The sequence below is a fragment of the Galeopterus variegatus genome, unplaced genomic scaffold (assembly GCF_000696425.1).
Source record: "Galeopterus variegatus unplaced genomic scaffold, G_variegatus-3.0.2 Scaffold653, whole genome shotgun sequence".
NCBI classification, from domain to species: Eukaryota; Metazoa; Chordata; class Mammalia; order Dermoptera; family Cynocephalidae; genus Galeopterus; species Galeopterus variegatus.
The window spans coordinates 251031-271702 of NW_007726764.1; the positions used below are offsets into that span (position 1 = coordinate 251031).

A 20672-nucleotide genomic window follows, 5' to 3' on the forward strand; every position below is an offset into this window, starting at 1 on the left:
ATGGGGGGATGGGGGGTGGGAAAGGAGGGTCAGAATAGTAGGTATGACATGAAAATATTATGCAGATTGATTTTTGTATAAAACTGGGGAGTGCTGGAATATGTATTTTGTATTTACATAATAAACTTCTAGAAGAATCCATGAACTAATAAAAATAGTTGCCTGTGGTGAGGTAGGAACTGGGCAGATACAGAATAGGGGAAAGATCATATAAAAATTTTCCCTGTATATCTTTTCAAATTTTCAGAGTTTTGAACCATGTGTATGCATACTACCTATTCAAAATTTTAAATAAAAATCAAGTAAAATTTTAAAAATCCCCCCAAACAAAAAAATAAGTACAACAAATGCCTCCTCTCCCACTTAAAAACCCTAAAACAATAAAAGTTCTAGAGGATTTGGGGTATATTGGTTCTAAACTTCATAGCCAATCTGAATTAGGCTTGGACTGGTTATGAGCAATCCAACACGTTTCTGCTGGAAAGGCCTGGCTAAGTAAAAGCTATTCATACCTTTCTAACATTTTATAATATCATTATCATCATTTATAGTTACATTTAATTTAAATTTTCACTTCATATGCCCCAATGCATATAATTCAAACTCTCTTAAACAACTTTTAACATTTTGTTAGCCTTATTCATGGCCCATTGGCTTTGTAAAAAAAAAAAAAGTTGAGTTTTCTTTCCCTTTTCTCCCTTTATACGCACTCTAGTTAAATTCTTGACAGCTGTCTAAAGATCATACAAACTAATGAAAGTATTACGTATTTAAATACACTGATTACATTTAGTATATCTATGGCAATAACATGGAAAATAATCTTCTGTTTATGTCTTAAGTATAATACATTTTTAAGAATTAAATTCTATCCTGTGGGGCCGGCCTGGTGGCGCACTGCTACAGTGCGCCGCTTGGGAAGCGCGGCGGCGCTCCCGCCCAAGGGTTCGGATCCCACATACAGACCGGTTCCCGCTCACTGGCTGAGCGAGGTGCGGGAGCAACACCAAGGGTTGCGATCCCGTTGCCGGTCCTGGTCTGGTACGGGCGCGACACTGAGGGTTGCGATCCGTTGCCGGTCACAAAAAAAGACAAAAAGGAAAAAAAAAAAAAATTTCTATCCTGTGATCTAATCAAGACTTTACTCATCTCTAAGAAGTAAATGGCATGGCTTCCCTCCCTGAAAAATCAACCAGAACTTTTTTTAAGAAAATGCAAATCTGAACTCTGATGGGATGAAATTCAGGACATTACTCCAGGCTTTTTCTTCGAAATTCGACCCCTCCCTTTGGGTTGAATAAATACAAGTGTACTGCTTCTTACAATTTAGTAATACCCTTTCTAGGCTAAAATACCAATGTGGATTTTGAACACAAAAAAATATGTATTTACTTTACTTATATAATAGCTGACAGGAACAAATATTCTGTGACTCATTTATTATTCATTTAGTAGGAATCTCCTTTTTTCTTGGGCATTAAAAGTAATGCTGCTTAAAGTGGTAGTCTGCTACAAAATAAGAAGCTTGTATCAGAATGTAAATCAACACACTGCTTTCTTCAGTCTTGTCGCATAAAAAATGTCAGCTGAACCAAGCAGCACGTTTAGTGACAAAATTGATTTATATTCTGGTACCAGCTCTATCTTGTCCTGGACCAATAAAAAACTCTTAAGACTAGTGCTGGTCTACCAACCACACTTTGAGAAGTGATATTGTAGAAGATTCAAATAGAACAAAACATGGTCCAAAAAGCCTCTCAGGAAGCTTACAACGTAAGGGGAAGTGAATCATGTATATGTACAACTGTAATACATAAAGAGTGCTTCAAGGCAAAGGTACATATAAAAGTGCTATGAGTTCAGTGAAAGAGTTTTATTTTTATTTATTTATTTATTTATTTATTTTAAAAAGATGACCAGTAAGGGGATCTTAACCTTTGACTTGGTGTTGTCAGCACCGTGCTCTCCCAAGTGAGCGAACTGGCCATCCCCATATAGGGATCCAAACCTTTGGCCTTGTTGTTATCAGCACCACACTCTCCCAAGTGAGCCACAGGCCGGCCCTTGCTTCCCTACTTTTAAGCCCTGTTTTAAAACTCTTTTCACAGGGCCGGCCCGTGGCTCACTCGGGAGAGTGTGGTGCTGATAACACCAAGGCCAAAGGTTCGGATCCCTATATAGGGATGGCCAGTTAGCCCCGTTAGGAGAGTGTGGTGCTGACAACACCAAGTTGAGGGTTAAGATCCCCTTACTGGTCATCTTTTCTTAAAAAAAAAAAAAAAAAGTGGGGAAGCATTTGAACTAAGTGGATATAGCAGGAGAATGAAATAAGCAAAAAATTGGAAATGCTTGGGAAGAATGAAAATTTTAGTTTAGCAGGAGAGTAGGGTAAATAAAGTGTAGTGGGAAATAAAGCATGAATAGAATGGAGTCAGACTGTAGTACTCTTTGCAATGTGGTAGGTTATGGTATAAGAAAAAAGAGTTTTTTGTTTTCTTTTGAGGGGATTGGGGGAAATGAATCATCAAAGCTTTGCTTTAGAAAAATCATCTCTAGCAATAATGTAAAGAAAGGATTGGACAGAAATGAGTAACAGAAAAGGAAAACAGATGTAAAAGAACTATAAAAATGATTCAAAGTTATTTATACAGTTTATATCTATAAAGTAAACCAGTACAAATAGAAGAGGAAAGACTTCCCCTACCTTGCCCCCCAAAAGTCAGTGATCCTCTGCATTAAAAATATATAAAATATGAATTGTCCATGCAACACTCTGAATTCAGACCAATTTAGTAGGGGGAAAGAAAGTCAGCTAAAGTGTTGTTTCACATAAGGATGATAAAACATTACAAATTAATTTTACTTAATTGACATCTTCATGGACTTGACACTTTGCTGTCATAAGATCTGGGAAAAAGAAAGTCTAATGGCTGTTATGTTCCTAAAATTCAGTTAACTCAAAATAATAAAAAAGCAATCACTAATAAAACATAAATATTATGAGTTTAGAATAACTGAGTCTAAGCACTTACCATTCTCAGGCTGAGTTTTCTTAAGTGAATCAATGAGAGTACTGACTGCTTTTAAAACAAATATGATTTCTGTTACTTGTTGCCTAAAAAAGAGATGGGAAATTATTTCCATCAAGATATAATTTAAAATATGCCATGTGTATTTTTTACTAGGTTTGTACAAATGTACAAATGTATTTTAGAAAAATACTGAAGACAATACAATGCAAAGTTAATGTTTGTTTTAAATTCTTATTAAAGGAAAAATCATTATATAATATGTACTTCAATGTGCAAATCAGATTTATAGTTATTCTTACCATAACCTACCAATTAAAAAGGGAAAAGGAGACAATCTACTCATGCAAATTTACATTTATTTGTGAGATATTCCACTCAGCTACCTTAAATTGAAACATTTTATAATATATGCTTTTAAAACTTCTCCACAAAAGATTGCTGGTTGTTCTTTTAAACTAATCAGTACTAAAAGAAATTTGCTGAAGCTTAAGTAGAAACAAAACTACTATTATTACCTGTCACATATTTTACCATACTGTTAAAAGTACATTCAAAATTACAATGGTACTTATTTAACTTTCTAATACGACGAACAAGAAACATGCTCAAAACAATCCTAAGGTGGCAGTATTTGGAGACATCAGCGATGAAGAATGAACTTGGAGTAAAGGATCAACAAGAGTATCTTGGTTCACTTCTTTCTCCAGACAGAAATAAAGCCCTTCTCTATAGTCCCCCATGTGTTGTTCTACAGATAGGACTATTCTAATACAATCTCAGGGTACTAATTCAAGCCTTCCTTTTTGTAAGCGTAGGAGTATTTTATTGTGTTAAGATGCAGCTTTGTAGGAAACAATTTAATCATACTGCAAGAAACAAAGGATGATACAATATAATTTCATAAAATAATTATAAATAAGGTTCAATTTAAAGGCAGTAGTTGAGTAAATACTTAGAACATAAAGTGAAGGAAAATTTGCTTTCTGAAGTCAAACAATATGTTATAATCCAATAAATAAAAACATTCCACTCAAAGCAACTGTATTACTGCATTCCCAAGTATACTTCAGAAATCAATTTTGATTAATTAATTTTCAATCATTCCCATAATCAAATCACTAACATCTGTGGAATGTTTTTGTATATAAATTTGAGTATGTTCTAGAAATTTAAAATACAATGGATTTTAAAAGAAGAAATACAAATGGCTAATAAACACTGGTAATTTTTTAAAAGGCAAACTACTATGTTATTATTTTTCATTCATCAAATTAGAAAAAAAATAAAATAAATGAAACTGGCAATTAACTTAAAAGTACTAAAAACTGAGGAAAGGGGCATTCATATACTCCTGGGAGAATGTAAATTGTTACAAATCCCAGTAAGAGATTTGGTAACACATATTAAAAGCTTTAAAATGCCTGCATCTTTTGACAGGTCAATTCCAATTCCAGAAATTTATTATAAGTAAAGAAGAATGTGCACCATGATTTAAGGCAAGTGATTTGCCTCTCCAATACAACCTTATGAGATGGGAACAACAATGACTTTCCTCTTTCCTGACTTTGATGACTTTGTCTTCCCATATTATTTTGTTTGCTTCATTTATTTTGCTTTAAACTCTAATTTCCACATTAAAAAAAAGAAGATCTAAGATATGGCTAGCTGACATATAGAGAAACCTAGAAATGACTGTAAAACAAATCAGGATGTTCCCAGAATATGATTTATCTATTATTTTCACTCTATAGAAATAATATCACATGCTCATACAGATCTACAAGTCCTTATCCAGAAGTCTTTGCGAGATGGTATATTTTAGAATTCAAAATTTTTTTCCAGATTAAAAAGATAATTTGGTACATATATCATACATTACTTAATCTCCATGAGGAGTCTATTATCATCCCATAATAAAACACATTAATATATCCATAGCAAAACCTATGAATATTTACACTATGGGATAAATAAAATTATGAAAAGTCTCAGGTTAGTTTAGTCACTTAATGAAAATACTTGCTTTCAGAGCTTTCTTTGTTATTAATAATTATGTCAGTGCATTTCCTTCTTTAGTAAAATAAAATATATACCTTGGAAGAGGGCATTTACCACTTAATCTTTCATCCTCTATATAACGATGTAGTACATCTTGGGATCTCTTTAAAAGCACTGAGAGTGCCATTCGAGAGATGTAGCCTTCCTGAGGTGTTGTGACTTTATTACTGAAGGAAAACTGGAGCAACGTTTCAAAACACATTTTAGAAAATTCTTCTCTCAAACGAATATCAATTTCTGCCTCTGTAAAATTAACAATTTTTGATGGTTAGTTAAAGGTTAAATCAATGTGCCTTAATGATAACAACTCTTAACAAACAGGGAATAGAAGGAAATTCCTCAATCTGATGAAAGGCATTTATGTACAAACTATAGCAAAGTGAGATAATGAACAGTTTTCTCCCTTACGAGATCAAAAACAAGGCAAGACTGTCTACCTTCATCACTTCTATTCAACATTTTTCTGGTCTTGGTCTTTCAAGACCCTTCGACAACACTATAAAATACTTCTCAATAGTTTTTTACCATCCAAACTTGATATAATCTCTTTTATTCCCCTCTCCGAACAACATCTTTCCTGGAACACAACCTCTCCTCCAGTCCTGACTAATCACTCTCTAGTCATGCTGTCCCCTATATCCTGGAACTAGTCTCCACCATCACCCTGGGAATTGTTTCCATTCTCTCTTGTGTTAGATCTCACTTCCTAGATCTCGTCTTCCCTTTTCTTGGTTTACTCCTTTGTTTTCATGGAGCATTTTCTAAAGTAGCTTCCCAAGAAAGAATGAATGTGAAGTAAAATTTTTTAGACTCTATATCTCTGAAAATGTCATTATTTTACAGTGATATTCAAAGTGTGGTTCCCAGCAGCAGCAGCAGCATCACCAGAGAACTTGTTAGAAATGTGATTTCCCATACCCGACCCAGTCTTATTAAATCAGAAACTCTGAGGGCACAGCTCAGCAATCATTTGAAATTTGAGTATTACTGTTCTCCTGTGCGTGGGTATGAAACTCCATGTTAAAAATCCTTTCCATATACAACTCTAAAATCATTGCTTCAATGTCTTTTAGCATGTTACTTAGAGTTCCAATGTCATTGTGATACAACTCTTTTGTGTAGAGATTTTTTTTTTCCCCTGAAATCTTTAGAATCTTCTCTTTATCCCAGGTATTTTGGTATTTCATGATGATATGCCTTATTGTGGATCTTTTTTCTTTCACTGTTTTGAGTACTGAGTGACCATTTTTATTTTTTATTTAAAAAAATTTTTTACTGCTATGTAATAATTGTACTTATTTATAGGGTACATGTAATAATTTGAGACATGTACAAAATGTGTAATGATCACAAAATGTGTAACTGGACTATCTATCACCTCATACATTTATAATTACTTTGTGTTAGAAACATTCCAAATCTTGTCTTCTAGCTGCTTTGAAATATATAATAAATTATCATTAGCCATGGACACCTTACTGTGCTCTTGAACACTAGAACTTATTCCTTCTATTAAATTGTATTTTTGTACTGATTAACCAACCTTCCTTCATCTTCCCTCCTACCCTTCCCAGCCTCTGGTAACCACTATTCTACTCTCAACCTCCATGAGATGAACTATTTTTTAGCTCCTACATATGAGTGAGAACATGCGATATTTCTCTTTCTGTGCCTGGCTTATTTCACTTAAAATAATGTCTTCTAAGCTTATCTATTTGTGCAAATGACAGGATTTCATACTTTTTTTAATAGCTGAATAATATTTCATGGTCCATGTACCACATTTTCTTAATCCATTTATTTATCCATTGATGGACACTTGGGTTGTTTCCACATCTTGGCTATTGAAAATAGTGTTGCAATAATCATAAGGGTGCACATATCACTTTGATATACTGATTTTCTTTCCTTTGGATAGATACCCAGCAGTAGGATTGATGAATCATATGGTATTTCTTTTTTTTTTTTTGTTTTGTCTTTTTCCGTGTCCGGCAACGGATCGCAACCCTCAGTGTTGCCCCCGTACCGGACCGGGACCGGCAACGGGATTGCAACCCTCGGTGTTGCCCCCGCGCCTCACTCAGCCAGTGAGCGGGAACCGGTCTGTATGTGGGATCCGAACCCTCGGCGGGAGCGCCTCCGCACTTCCCAAGCGGCGCACTAGCGCAGTGTGCCACCGGGCCGGTCCATCATATGGTATTTCTATTTTTAGGTTTTTTTAGGAACCTCCATACTGTTTTCCATAATGGCTGTACTAGTTCACATCCCCACCAACAGTGTACAAGAGTTCCCCTTTCTCTGTATCTTCACCAGCACTTGTTATTTTTCTGTCTTTTTGATAATGGCCATTTTAACTGGGGTGAGATGATATCTCATTGTGTTTTTGACTTGCAGTTCTCTGATGATAAGTCTGAGTGACCATTTTTAATCTGAAGGTTTATTTCTTCAGTTCTTCAGTTAATTCTTTGATAATTGCCTCTCCTAGATTTTCTTTGTTCTCTCTGGAAGGCATATTGTCAGATGACAGACCCCCTGGATTCATTTATTTGTTCTCATATTGTCCACTTTTTGTTTTTACTTTACTTTTTGGATTGTTCCCTTAATGTTTTCTTCTAACCCTTCATTGAACTTGTTATTTTGGCTATCCTATTTTTAGTTTCTATGAGTTTTTTATTGTTCTCATTCCTTTTTTATAGCATATTTTCTTGTTTCATGGGTGTAAAATCTTTTATTCCTTTGACCATCCTAATTATAACTGCAGTTTTATGTTTTCTACAGCTCTGCATTTTTTGTTTTCTCCCAGTTTGTTTTAATCCCCCTTCATTTGTTTTGGTCTTTCTTTTTCATGTTGGAGGATTTCTTCAAATGTCTGTGAGCTTTGGTGTCAGATCACACTGAAGAGTGGGGGGACAAAATGATCACTGGAACTTCTGTGTTTATAGGTTGGTTTTGTTTAGCAAAGAATGACTTTATATGAATATGTTCAAAGAAAACTCCAGGTTAAAGGTGAGAAGACATCTGTGTCCTATGGCAAAGTCACTGGAAGAATGTCCATGCACCTTTCCTGTCTTGGTACTACATTTAATACTATAAATAGCAAGACATATTAACAGAAAATTGCTAGAAAAAGCATATTTGGTAACTCATTAACCCTTATTTAGCTTAGGATATTTATACTTAATTGTAAATATTGTCTTTAATGTGTTTTATTAAAAATTATCCAGAAATTATTTATATACTCTTAAGTATAAGATAAGTAGTTTTAAATTTTCTTCTCTGAGATTCTCATGTTCGTCAAAACCTGCTCTTTACCAGTCCAGTTTTTAAAACTTTCTGTGTTAGGAAAAAAGAACTGGTTCGTGAAACAAGCAGTGTTAGAGACATCTAGTGGTCAAACTGTGCACATAAATGCTTTTTAAGAGCTCAACACAAAATAGAAGTCGGTTATGCACGGCTACAGCAAAATCTGATGATGGAACATATGTATGGCACAAATATACAATTATTTTTCCTCTCACCAGAAAAACATATTATGAAGCCACAATTACACTTAAGACTTGAGTACAGGTTTTGAAAAAGGGAAATAAGAGAAAAGAGCAACTTAGCTCCCAAATAAGGCAGCGTGATATAATGAAAAGACGCCTTGTAGGTCTTTTAAAGCATGAATTTGGCCTCCAGCCTTAAGATTGCGGGCAAACTTTTCGAAAACCATTTCCTCTTCTTTCATATGGTAGTAACTATCGTCATATAAAGGTTGTGAGGAATGAGATAACATTCTAGCATAATATTTTGTACATAGTAGGCATTCACTAAATGTTAGTTCCCTTAATAAATGTTAAGGCATCTTATTATTTTTTTTAATGGACTAAAACTCTGCAACTTATAGTCCTGAGAGTTTGTACTAATATCTTTATTTTAAAGATTACAAACTGAGGGCCGGCCCGGTGGCGCACTGGATAGTGAGCCGCTTGGGAAGCGCGGCGGCGCTCCCGCCCAAGGGTTCGGATCCCACATACAGACCGGTTCCTGCTCACTGGCTGAGCGAGGCGCGGGAGCAACACCGAGGGTTGCAATCCCATTGCTGGTCCCCAGTCCGGTACGGGGGCAACACTGAGGGTTGCGATCCGTTGCCGGACATGGAAAAAGACAAAAAGACAAAAAAAAAAAAAAAAAGATTACAAACTGAGACTCAGGGAAGTTAACCAACTACTGAATGAAGGAATACACACTCATTTTTTCTATTATATATTGCCTTCCAATAATCCATGACTTCACAAAACTGCTAACCTGTGTAAGTCCGCAATGACTTCAGCAGATTTCATAACTACTTTGCAATTTAATTTATCATGTTTTGCAAAAATAACAATATCCCCAGAATATTCACAACATTTTCCCCTCATAAAGCTTAATGTTCTATATTACAATTCTTTCTTTTTTTTTGAAAGATGACTGGTAAGGAGATCTTAACCCTTGACTTGGTGTTGTCAGTACCATGCTCTCCCAAGCAAGCTAACCGGCCATCACTATATAGGAATCCAAACCCTTGGCCTTGGTGTTATCAGTACCACACACTCCCAAAGTGAGCCATGGGCCAGTCCTCTATATTACATTTCTAAAAATTACTTCACCATTCTCCAATTTACATTTACCACAATCATAGGATTAAACATTTCTATTGTCAGTTTCTTCGAAACAACTTCAGTTGTTTCTAATACCTAAAAAAAAAAAAAATTCATTAAAATAACATACCTGTAAATGAAGATGACTGAGAATGTATTGAGCCCTTGTTAAGCATGGTCATTATCTGACCAACAAATTCCTTAGGAATAAAATTGGCATAAGGTAGTATCTCAGTGCTGATAAGCTGAACTACCTAAAAAAAAAGGGGGGGGGGGGTAAATTCAAATGCATTTTTTTCCAGAAAGAGACTGACTCAAATTATAATTTAAATTATAATAAATAAAATTTAAATTTTATTTTAAAAGAGAATCAGTTAAAGAACTCTCCTTGATAGGAGTATACAAACATTTTAATGTTAATATACAGGATGACTACTAGAGTCTGTTTCCCTCATCTGTCTTATGGTAATTTTATTACAAAATAGTCAATATTATAATTGTTTACTATGCAACCATTTTGACAAATGTTGATCTTCAACATGATGACTGCAAAGTGCTCTAGAGAAAAACAGTCAGCATAAAAAATGGAACCCATGTTAAATAAAATATCCAAAATAGGATTAAGAATAAGATTTAAAGAACTTTTTATAACCAGAAACTATGAGTTATAAGAAAAATTAATGTTTTATTCATTTTTGTCAAACAGCTTATTTCTAACATAGAGTGTGTTATTTTGCCCTCTAAAGAAAAAGAAAAGTTCAAAAGAATTTAAATACGGTAATGGCATAAAAAGCAATATTTTTATCAATATGATGAACCCAATTTTTTTTTTTTTTTTGCTGGCACATACACATCCCTATTCTTTTTAAATAGACACTTTAAAATAATTTATTTCATTTGATTTACATGCTCACTGACAGATTTGTTTCACTGAATCAACTGCTTTTATAACTTATTAAATGGACACGACTAAGTGTCTAGACAACATGCACATAGTAGAAGACTATAATAAATCTAATGAAGTCATTTTTTAAAATGTCAGTGCTTTAAAAATCATCCTTTAACCTGTGAGAGTTTTAATGCTTTCAGATTCAATCAACCTATTACTTTAATTTATTCTTTTCATAATTTTATATTTTCAATATTTCTATTATTTGTTTTTTACAGATGGTCACAGGAAAATGTTTTAAGTAGCTTTCTCACCTCAACATCAATACTTTCATTTCTTTGAAACTCTTGAATAGAGAGATTATCTGGAGGTATGCTAAAAAATAAAAAATAAAAAACACTTGATTTTTAAAGGTAAATTAGTCCCTGGAAAAACAAATAGGAAATAGATGAACAGTATTCAAATGACAAAAAATATTTTCCCACCCAGGTTGGGATATTATCATTTATTTAAAAGAACAACATTTTTAATTAAAGTCATTAGTATAAATGACTAAGCTAATTACAAACGTGAAACTCCAGCTCCAAAGACACTTGACCCAAACCTGAACTAAATAAAATCTGTAGAGCTAAACTTCTTTCAGTACTATGAATGAAAAAATAATGAAAGATAAAGATTATTATATCATGTGCAGGTTGCAAAAATTATCATTGTGATGATACCTGAATTCACTTATATTGGTAGTGATTTAAAAGAGCTTTGGTCAAGTTGTTGAATTATTCACCCAGAGACTGCCCATTAATCATTAGTTTGTAATAAATACAATGTATTAAATATATTTACAATAAAGATAGAGAACATCTGCAAAGAAGACTGATTCAGATTTTCTAAAACAGAAAATCTTGTTCCAGCACGAAGACAGGAAATCAACAGTTCTGAGAAAACCAAGGTAGTTTCTAGCCTCTGTGGTTTCTAATAAGAATGAGCAGTAAAAATGGTCATAAACTTATAAAACAGTGAAATATTAACTATTAAAAAACAGCTGAAAATAGGATGGCAATTATTAGTACAAAAAGGATATTACAGCTAAAATTAGAGAGCCAGACATTGTAGTAAGAGCTTTATTTGTGTTTATCTCATATGTTCCCACAGTAATCCCATGTAGTATTATTATTACCATGTAATCAAAAGAACAAACTGAAACTTAGAATGGCTAATAATATGCCCAAGAACACACTGCAAGTAACAGTCAAGGCCACAATTTTAACCCAGATTTATCTGAATTTGAGCCTACATTATTCCTTGTTTATGCTGTACATGTAAAAATAGTTATTAGCACATTTAGGTTAAGAAGTATAGTACACAGTGTTGTATCTAGGGCTATATGGGCACCAGATCTTGGATTGGCTGAATTTGACATTTTTCATTCAACAGATTATCTACTGAGTACGAACTAATATGCATCAGGCATTATATTCTTCGTGTTCAAGATCCAGCTATGAACAAGACAGACTTAGTCCATGTCTTATGGAACTTCATTCCGGTGTCCAAGTCCTAAACTAACTCTATAATTTGGTGGTAGAAACTAGAGGAAAAAATTTAAAGACATGTACACAAACTTGAACCACTGGTGGGAATTTTATGACGACTACCATCAGAGCAGCTTCACAGATCCTATCTGCATCTCTAGAGATAAAAGTTGTTTAATTCTACTTTACAACCTAAGTGTGTAATGATACAAAAAGATCTGTGATGATGGTGAAGGTAACTAAGGATGGGCTGACCACCAATCAAAAACAAACAAACAAAAGCCCTCTTAGGAACACACACTAATAATATTAATGTTATTTGAATCATATATCAGAAGCACTGAACTGGATTGTTAAGATATCTTTGATGAGGGAAGAGAGTAACATACTAAAACCTGAAAGGTTCATAACTCCAAAAAAGAGTATTATTTGTATTTTTTGTCAGTTCTCCCTTCATGGTACATTAAAATTTTTTTGAGACAGAATTCAAATGCCATAAAATTCACCCTTTTAAAGTGTACAATTTAGTGCTTTTTATTCATAAAGTTATACAACCATTACGATTTATAATTCCAGAACATTTTCATCACTCCCAAAAGAAACTGTACCCATTAGCAGTCACTCCCCATTTCCCTCCTCCTCCTAACCCTGGGAACTAACAAACTACTTTCTGTCTCTGTGGATTTGCCTGTTCTGGATATATCACATAAAGGAGATCATACAACACATGGCCTTTTGTGTCTGGTTTCTTCTACTTGGTATAATGTTTTAAAGGTTCATCCATGTTATAGCATGCATTAGTACTTCCTTTTTATGGCTAAGTAATATTCCACTGTATAAATATACCACTTTAATTGATCCATAAATCAGCGATGAACATTTGGGTTGTTTTCACTCTTTGCCTATTATGACTAATGCTACTGTGAACATCAGTGTACAAGTTTTTGTGTGAATAAGTGATTTCAGTTCTTTTGGGTAGTACTTAGTGATTTTTAATGTAAGGTCCACAGAGCATTAATTGCACGACTTCTTACTAGCCCATTGTGTCTTCTAGAGGACAAATACTATGTTTTGGTACTCAAAGCTTGGCTGAATTTCTAATAGATCTCAAGCGTCTACCAGATTACAGTCCTCACGTTCTTCAACTTTGTGGGGTTTTTTTCTTATTTAAACTACTTATGATAGCCCTCAATGATGTCCAAAGCCTTTCTTTTCTTCTAATTGATTTTGAGCTTATTTGTATTTTCTTTATTATTGTATTGCCTTGCCAAAGCAGCCTGCAGACCAAAAAAAGTTGGGAAATATCACGGAGAAGGATATGGTTATTCAGAGTCTTAGAGCTATTAATTAGGTTAAAAAATTTATAAATGTACCAATATAAAAGATACTCAAATATTAGTATTACCTAAAAATGTAAGTCTTGTTATTCTAAGCAATATTCCAAAACACTCTTCCTACTGCCCAAACATTACTAATGAACTTTAGTTACAGAACACACTATGTATATGGCATAAAGTAAAATTTGAAATCTAAAAGTTGTGACCTCCAAAGTTAGCAATTATTTGGAAAACAACAAAAAAGAGAAAACCTTCTCATGACACTGTGAAAATGTGCATTGTTTTAAAGCACTCTTAGTGAGCACTACATTTTTACCATCAACTGACTAATAAAAGCTTTCGATTTGATCCTGAACATATTTTTGAATTATGAAATAAAACTAAACTGGCCTTATCCATATAAGCTGTTCATTAAAAAAACTGATTAAATATTAAGTCAAAATATATAAATAATCATGAACTTTTACAACTAGTCCATCTCCTTTCATTTTATGAATAAAGAAAGTGATGCCTAGTAATGGGAAAGGAGCAGCTCAACATCAACAGAAAGTAGATGGTGGCTCAAGACTAGGTCACAGGTCTCCTGACTCTCAATCTAGGATATGTTTCTACCACTCCATGTAGTAGAAGACTTAAATCTGTAACTACAATAACTACAGTTTAGAACACTGATACTGTTACTTGATAGTAGAATTTAGAACCTTTATTATTTTCTAGCCATTAAAAACAACAAATTTAGAGGTCAATTTCCCACTCTCAGTTATTTAGAGTTTTGATCTTTAGAATTTTGGTTTAAAATATAGCTGTTTCATGGGAATGGATATGAATAATGCCATTTTCTCTTACAGAAAAGAAATAATGATAATGATAATTATATTAGTGGTAGCAAGAATTTTTAAAGTATTCACATGCCATGTGTTATTCTAAGCATTCACGTATTTTAAATGATTTAATCTTCACAATAACCCTATGAGTTAGTGAGAAAAATGAGTTGCTGAGACGTTAAATAACTTGTCTAGGGAGCCCGGGGCATGCAGCTGAGGACCATACCCCACCTCCCAGCATTGGACAGATCATCTAGGCAACAAATCAACAGAGTAACCATTACTCTTTCAGAGGGACAGAAGAAATCTAGGGTTATCAGTGGTGGGAGAGGGGAGGGACAGGGGGATAGGGAAAGACTGGGCAAGGGGCATAAAGAATAAGTACAATTTGTAACAGTATACATACTGGTAATATTGATTTGATCAACATACGTCAAATTGACTCCCCAAAATATGTATAATCATGATTCAATTAAAAAAAATAATAAAAATAAAATAAATCAATAACTTGACTAAAGTATCACAGTTACAAGGTAGTACAGTTGGGACTTAAATCCGGTAGTCTGATTCCTAAGTCAGCACTCCTATCCATTATGCTAGTTGCTTTTTAAACAATGTATTTTTCAACATACTCAAAATATTCAAACCTTTAATGTAAGTAGGACATAACTGAGCAAAAGATTTTTTTTTTTTCCTTTTTGTCTATTTCCATGTCCGGCAATGGATCGCAACCCTCAGTGTCACGCCCGTACCGGACCAGGACCGGCAACGGGATCGCAACCCTCGGTGTTGCTCCCGCACCTCGCTCAGCCAGTGAGCGGGAACCGGTCTGTATGTGGGATCCGAACCCTCGGCGGGAGCGCCACCGCGCTCCCAAGCGGCGCACTGTAGCAGTGCACCACCGGGCCGGCCCGAGCAAAAGATTTTAAGTGAAATTTTACTACAACCGCATTAAAAAAAATTATATAAAATGTAAAATACTATTATTAGGCCTTTGGTTCCAGTGTCTACTTTCCTGTATAAAAAAAGCATTTTGGAAAACTAAATTTAATAATACAAGAACAAAATTTGGAAAGTGAAGAATGTTCAATAAGAAACTCAAGTTTCACTCATTGCAAAAAAACTGATCTAGAAGCTTATTCAATTTGTTAATAGGGGCAGCATGCATATACAGATAGATAACTGGGAAAGAAAAGAAAAAGTTTAAATTTCTCAATGTATGTGCTTGATACAAATTAACAGTGATTTAAGCTCTGATTTAAGTCTACAAAAGAACTCAAATATAAGAAAGCAAAAGTATGACTATTTGCAGAAACAGAAATTGGGATCACCTGTTATTATTTCCAATTCTGAAATATCAAATAAGCATTTATAGAGAAAAATGTAAGTTAGCCTTCTGCATTCTACAAATTTTCTATACTGAATAATTAAGCCTTATTAGAATGGTAAACAGAATCTCTTCAGTTATATCATTCTGTTGTGAACTAAATTTGATCACTGTCAATGTGCCATGGTAGCTTTTTTTCCTTCAAGTATATAAAATCCATAATTTAAATGGTTTCAAACTAATTTTAAATGGTTATATAGCAGTGCATGGTATGTTTATCATTCTATAGCTTAAGAAATGATTAAAGAATATCAAAGTAGAAAAATCTTTGTTGTCATGGAATTTTACCACTACAGCACAAAAAACAATTACTTGTGCTAAGAAGGACTGAAGACTACTTGGCTATCACAGCTATTACAGATAAGTCCATCTTCAGTAAAATGGCACACTTTAGATCAGCGCTGCCCAACAGAACTTTCTGTGATGATGGAAATGTTCTATATCTGCAATGTCCAATATGGCAGCCACTAGACACACATGGCAATGAGTACTTGAAATGTGCCTAGTGAGACTGAAGAACTGAATTTTTGATTTTGTTGAATCAATTTAAAGTTTAATTTAAACTTTAATTTGTAGCTAGTAACTGCTACTATATGGGACAGCCAAGTTCTGCACAGACCTCAGCAAATTCCTCATACAGAAAATTTAATCTGTGTTTCAGTCTTCCTACTCTAGTTTAGTAAGAGGTCAAAACAACATCCTTAACACAGCCTCCAATTGGATATCATACAATGAAAATTCCATTCTTCTACTACAAATCTAAACATCTTAAAGGGCCAATCATCATTGCCACTACTCCTATTTATTCTGGTAATACACTGATTTTCTAAAATTGTTTTCCTCTTATAATGCCAAATGGGTAACAGATTAAAAAATGGATCTTCTTAGTTTCATTAAATTAAAATTATGGTTCTCTAATTATGATGCATTCATATGGTCTTATATATAAAATTCCTATTTAACAACCAAAAACACTGCAAAAAGCACAAATATCTCCATTAATCATAGACAATGCACCCAGTGTATAAATGCCTAATCCAGTTGTGTTTTATATGCAATCCAACAATCTTAATAATCAATTACTTTGTTAATGGATAAAGATAAAAACTTTTTAGAACAACTGCAGACATAATGTGGCAATTACAGAAAGATTGTCTTAATTTTAAAAATGAATGAGCTGACCTTTTAGTAAAGAGAAAGTCTTCAAAAGTGTTGGCAAGTTCTGGCCACATACTGTCAAATTTTCCAGAAGAAGCATGCTGCCGGGCAACAGGTAGCCCAATAGAAAGAACTTTGAGGAGAGAAGATACTGCTAGTTTCCATGTGCTTTCAGAAGGGCAGGAATACTTCAAACTGAGAGGAACCCTAAGAGTCTGGAAAATAAAAATAGTTTTAGATGAGTATTAATTAAAGCATACACACACAACTTTACTTTAAAAAAAACAAACAAACAAAAAAAAAAAACAACTATAGCAGAGAGAAAAATATAATAGCATAGGTATTTTCATTTAAAAAAGGATGTTATTTTCTAGTAAGACCAATTCTCAGACATGGTCTTCAAATCCTACTACCTAGAAAAATACACTTTTAAATCCTGATTCCATGTTATAAACAATGACCCTGAATAAGTAACAACTTTTTTGAACTTTTGTTTTTCATCATAAAAAACAGAGATATTATCTGAAAAATTAAAAGTAGGAAACTTACAATTTTGCAGCTTTTCACAACTTGATTTTATGAAATTAGGAAATTCTGCCATAGTTCTCCCAGCAGAAAGTAATTTGGCTGATGTAAATCTCCCATCCCAAAGAGGTCAATACTGCTTGTATTTTTCCACTAATGGTTAGGGGAGAGTAAACACAACCTAAAATATTATTACTTTGAAGTCTTAAGTATCATCTCTAAAGTTCTTTGAATTTTATACTCTACTCTAATATCTAATATATTTTTTTTCCTTTTCCAAAGAATTCAGTAACCTTGATAATTCAAAATGATTTATTTTATCTTTGACTATTGATGGTATAAGAGCAGAGCATCTGAGCTATGTTTAGTGAGTAAGATGTTGAGACATATTTTTAACTTATCAGCGTTTGAGACAGGTGGCTTTTATTCATTAACAAAACTAATTTGGTGGATTTGATTATAGTATTATCCAGCAAATGAATGACTAGACTGATCAAACTATCATAGAGAACTATCTCAGAGTCCCATGAATAAATAATTTTGGCATACCAGACAATTTGCATTGGAGTAAAAATTTTGCTTTTATGTAAAAATTCTAGTCTGAGAAAAAGAAAGAGTAGAAGAGATAAATTATCATATTCCAAAGATATAAAACCTAGCATCATCTTCTTCTACACAAGATGTGTTACTGAATGCTCACATAGTAAACATATGGACCATTATGCATTAGCATAAAATGGGCCTCCACTAATAGATAATTAGCTTACCCACAATCTATCCCTTTCCCTTCTCTCCACCTCCACATAACCCAACCCATTTGCTTTGGGAGACCAGTCCCCACTTCCAATTTGGCAATTTGGATAATTAGTTTATTAAGCTAATCAGTCCACTCCATTTGCCTGGCCATTATCACTGGTTCAAGAATGGGTATGGGACTAAAGCCAGTCCACTGAAAGTTAATTTTAGGAACTTAAGAAGAATAATATGTATCCAATTATGTATCCAGTAGGAAGTAACTCTCTCTTCCTACTGGATACTTAATTCTGTTACTGGCCACAACTATGAAGAGAAACATAGGATATAGTCAACCCTTAGAAAGCAGAACAGAGAGAAAGAAATGTGATTTTTGATGATACTGCTGGACCACCACGTCAACCAATCTTAAAGCCCTCCCTCTTTGAATTTTCCAATTATGCATGCCAAAATGTTCCCTTTATTGTTAAAGTTTGTCAGAGCCTGAATGTATGTCATTTGCAACCAAAGAACACTAAATGATATATGGACTGTTTTGAGTTAACATTTTGCAATTCAAGTTTAGATAAAAGTATGGTTTACTACTGCAATTATTATTTTACAAAGTCAAGGGAACATTAAGCTAAGCCAATCTATTCAATTTATACATTTTATTTTTTAAAATGTTTAAGCAACTAATACAGGGATTGGCATACAGTACATTCTTAGTAAATGCATGCTGAACTGGGCAATTCAGTTCCTGCTGTCATCAGGCTCACAATTTTTGAGAAATGAAGAGCCCTATCCAGGTAATCACAATACAATGCATTAAGTGGCATCAACAAAATGTTCGGGAGTACAGAAAAGGACTCATTTAATTCTTTTTTTTTTAAAATTTTTTTATTCGTTATAAATATTCATGTCATTTAATTCCTTTAAAAATACAAACTGGTTCATGTCACTCCTCAGTGTTCAACCCTTCAATGGTTAAAGAATAAAGTTTGACTGCATGATGGTTTATAAGACCCACAGCTGCCTTTTTCAGACTTATTTCAGGCCCTGTGACCTCCTTAAACTGAATTTCTTGACATTTCTTGAAAATATATCATGATCTTTTATACTGCTTAATTTACCTATAATGCCTCCCTCTCCCTTTTTACCTAGCAAACTCTCCTTCAAGGGTCACTTCTTTTAATTCTTGTCAAAATCCCCTCAGCAGTTTAGTTACATTTTTGTCTGTGGAGAGAACTAACTTTTTATTTAGCACTGATTAGTTGGCAAGCATCAGTAAATGCTGTATCTCAATGGATTCTCTTTATTGTAGTTATGACATGTGAGTGTTACTGGTATTATCCTACTTTTACAGATGAGAAACACTCTCAGACAGCATCATTTGCCCCACATCATAAAGCAGCAAGTAAATAGCAGTGTACTATTCTAAGTCAGGTCTATCTAAATGCAAAGCTGCCTCCATTCTGTAGTCTTCACCTAGCACTTAACATACTGTATCTTTATTTGTTTGCCTTTTTCTTTTTTTTAATTTTAACTTCTCAATACACATTGCAGTTGATTTTCATGTCCCTTTACCCACTCCTCTTACCCCCTCTCTCACTCTCCTCCCCCCCACATCATTATATCTGTCACTTGTTTGCCTTTTTCTATTTCCTATATTGAACTATTAAATTTAAGAATATCCTATTCATTTTCTAAGCTCTAGTATTTAGTTAGTACCTGATAATACAGATGCTTAAAAAATATACTCAAAAATGAGGAGAGAGGGAATAGTTTTGATGAGGCAAGTGGTGAGGGGTAGAAAGAAGTATCACAGAAGTCAAGGGGAAAAAAGAGTTTTAAAAAGGCTAGGGTAGTGACATGCTATAGGGAAGATAAAGAATTAGAAAAGGACTTAAGACTTGAAGATTTGCTCTTCTGTAACTTTGAGAAAGCAGTTTCTGTAAAGCAATATGGATATAAACCAACGTGATACAGGTTAACAGTGAGTGGTGGCCAAGCGAAGGCCACAACTGTTTAAAGGAATTTCAAAGTAAAGGAAAGCTGTAAGAGAACAGCAATTTGAGTAGAGTTCAAATAAAGTTCTTGTAATATAAAAGGCTCAGTCATCTTAGTAGGTTAAAGTATAAGATGCTGAAAGGAACAGAAAAGAAAGAATCACCAATAAAGAAAATTAGGAACAGGAAAGGATGGACACAAAGAGAGGGATGAGTCTTGGAACCGAGCAAGACCTTCTTCCTTGGGGGAAGATAGTTCATATTAACCTGTAATTATTCAGTAAATAGAAGGTACATCCACATGCTAGGGGAAGAGCAAGGTTTACGTATGTCCTTCAAAACAGAGCGAAAACCAAGAAATAAGCCTTAGAGGAATGAAACACAGTCAACAAGAGATAACTATAAAAAATGTATCCATACACTTAGGAACTGGCTTAAAAAAAGTCAGTAAGCATGACCAGTTAAGTTGATGGGCTGCATTGTGAATTTCTCCTTGAATGCTCATCAATCTTGAAGTTTGAGAAATACTGTCCTAAGAAACGGAGAACCCTCATTGTCTATGTGTCAAAATTT

The 20672-nt window shown here is 33.9% G+C and overlaps 1 protein-coding gene across 6 annotated transcripts in view; it reads right to left on the bottom strand.

The window, feature by feature from the left end:
- The window catches only part of MON2 (MON2 homolog (S. cerevisiae)), a 100534-nt gene that overhangs the window by 4316 nt on the left and 75546 nt on the right, over positions 1-20672 (bottom strand). For 5 of the 6 annotated variants that reach the window (XM_008570996.1, XM_008570998.1, XM_008570997.1 and 2 more), the window contains 5 exons: positions 16858-17048; positions 10913-10973; positions 9840-9963; positions 5126-5333; positions 3033-3115 (listed from right to left, as the gene is read on the bottom strand). In XM_008570996.1, coding sequence (XP_008569218.1) covers positions 3033-3115; positions 5126-5333; positions 9840-9963; positions 10913-10973; positions 16858-17048 — 667 coding nt within the window. The remainder of the gene's footprint in view (positions 1-3032; positions 3116-5125; positions 5334-9839; positions 9964-10912; positions 10974-16857; positions 17049-20672) is intronic. The other variant, XR_550363.1, reaches the window with a different exon arrangement.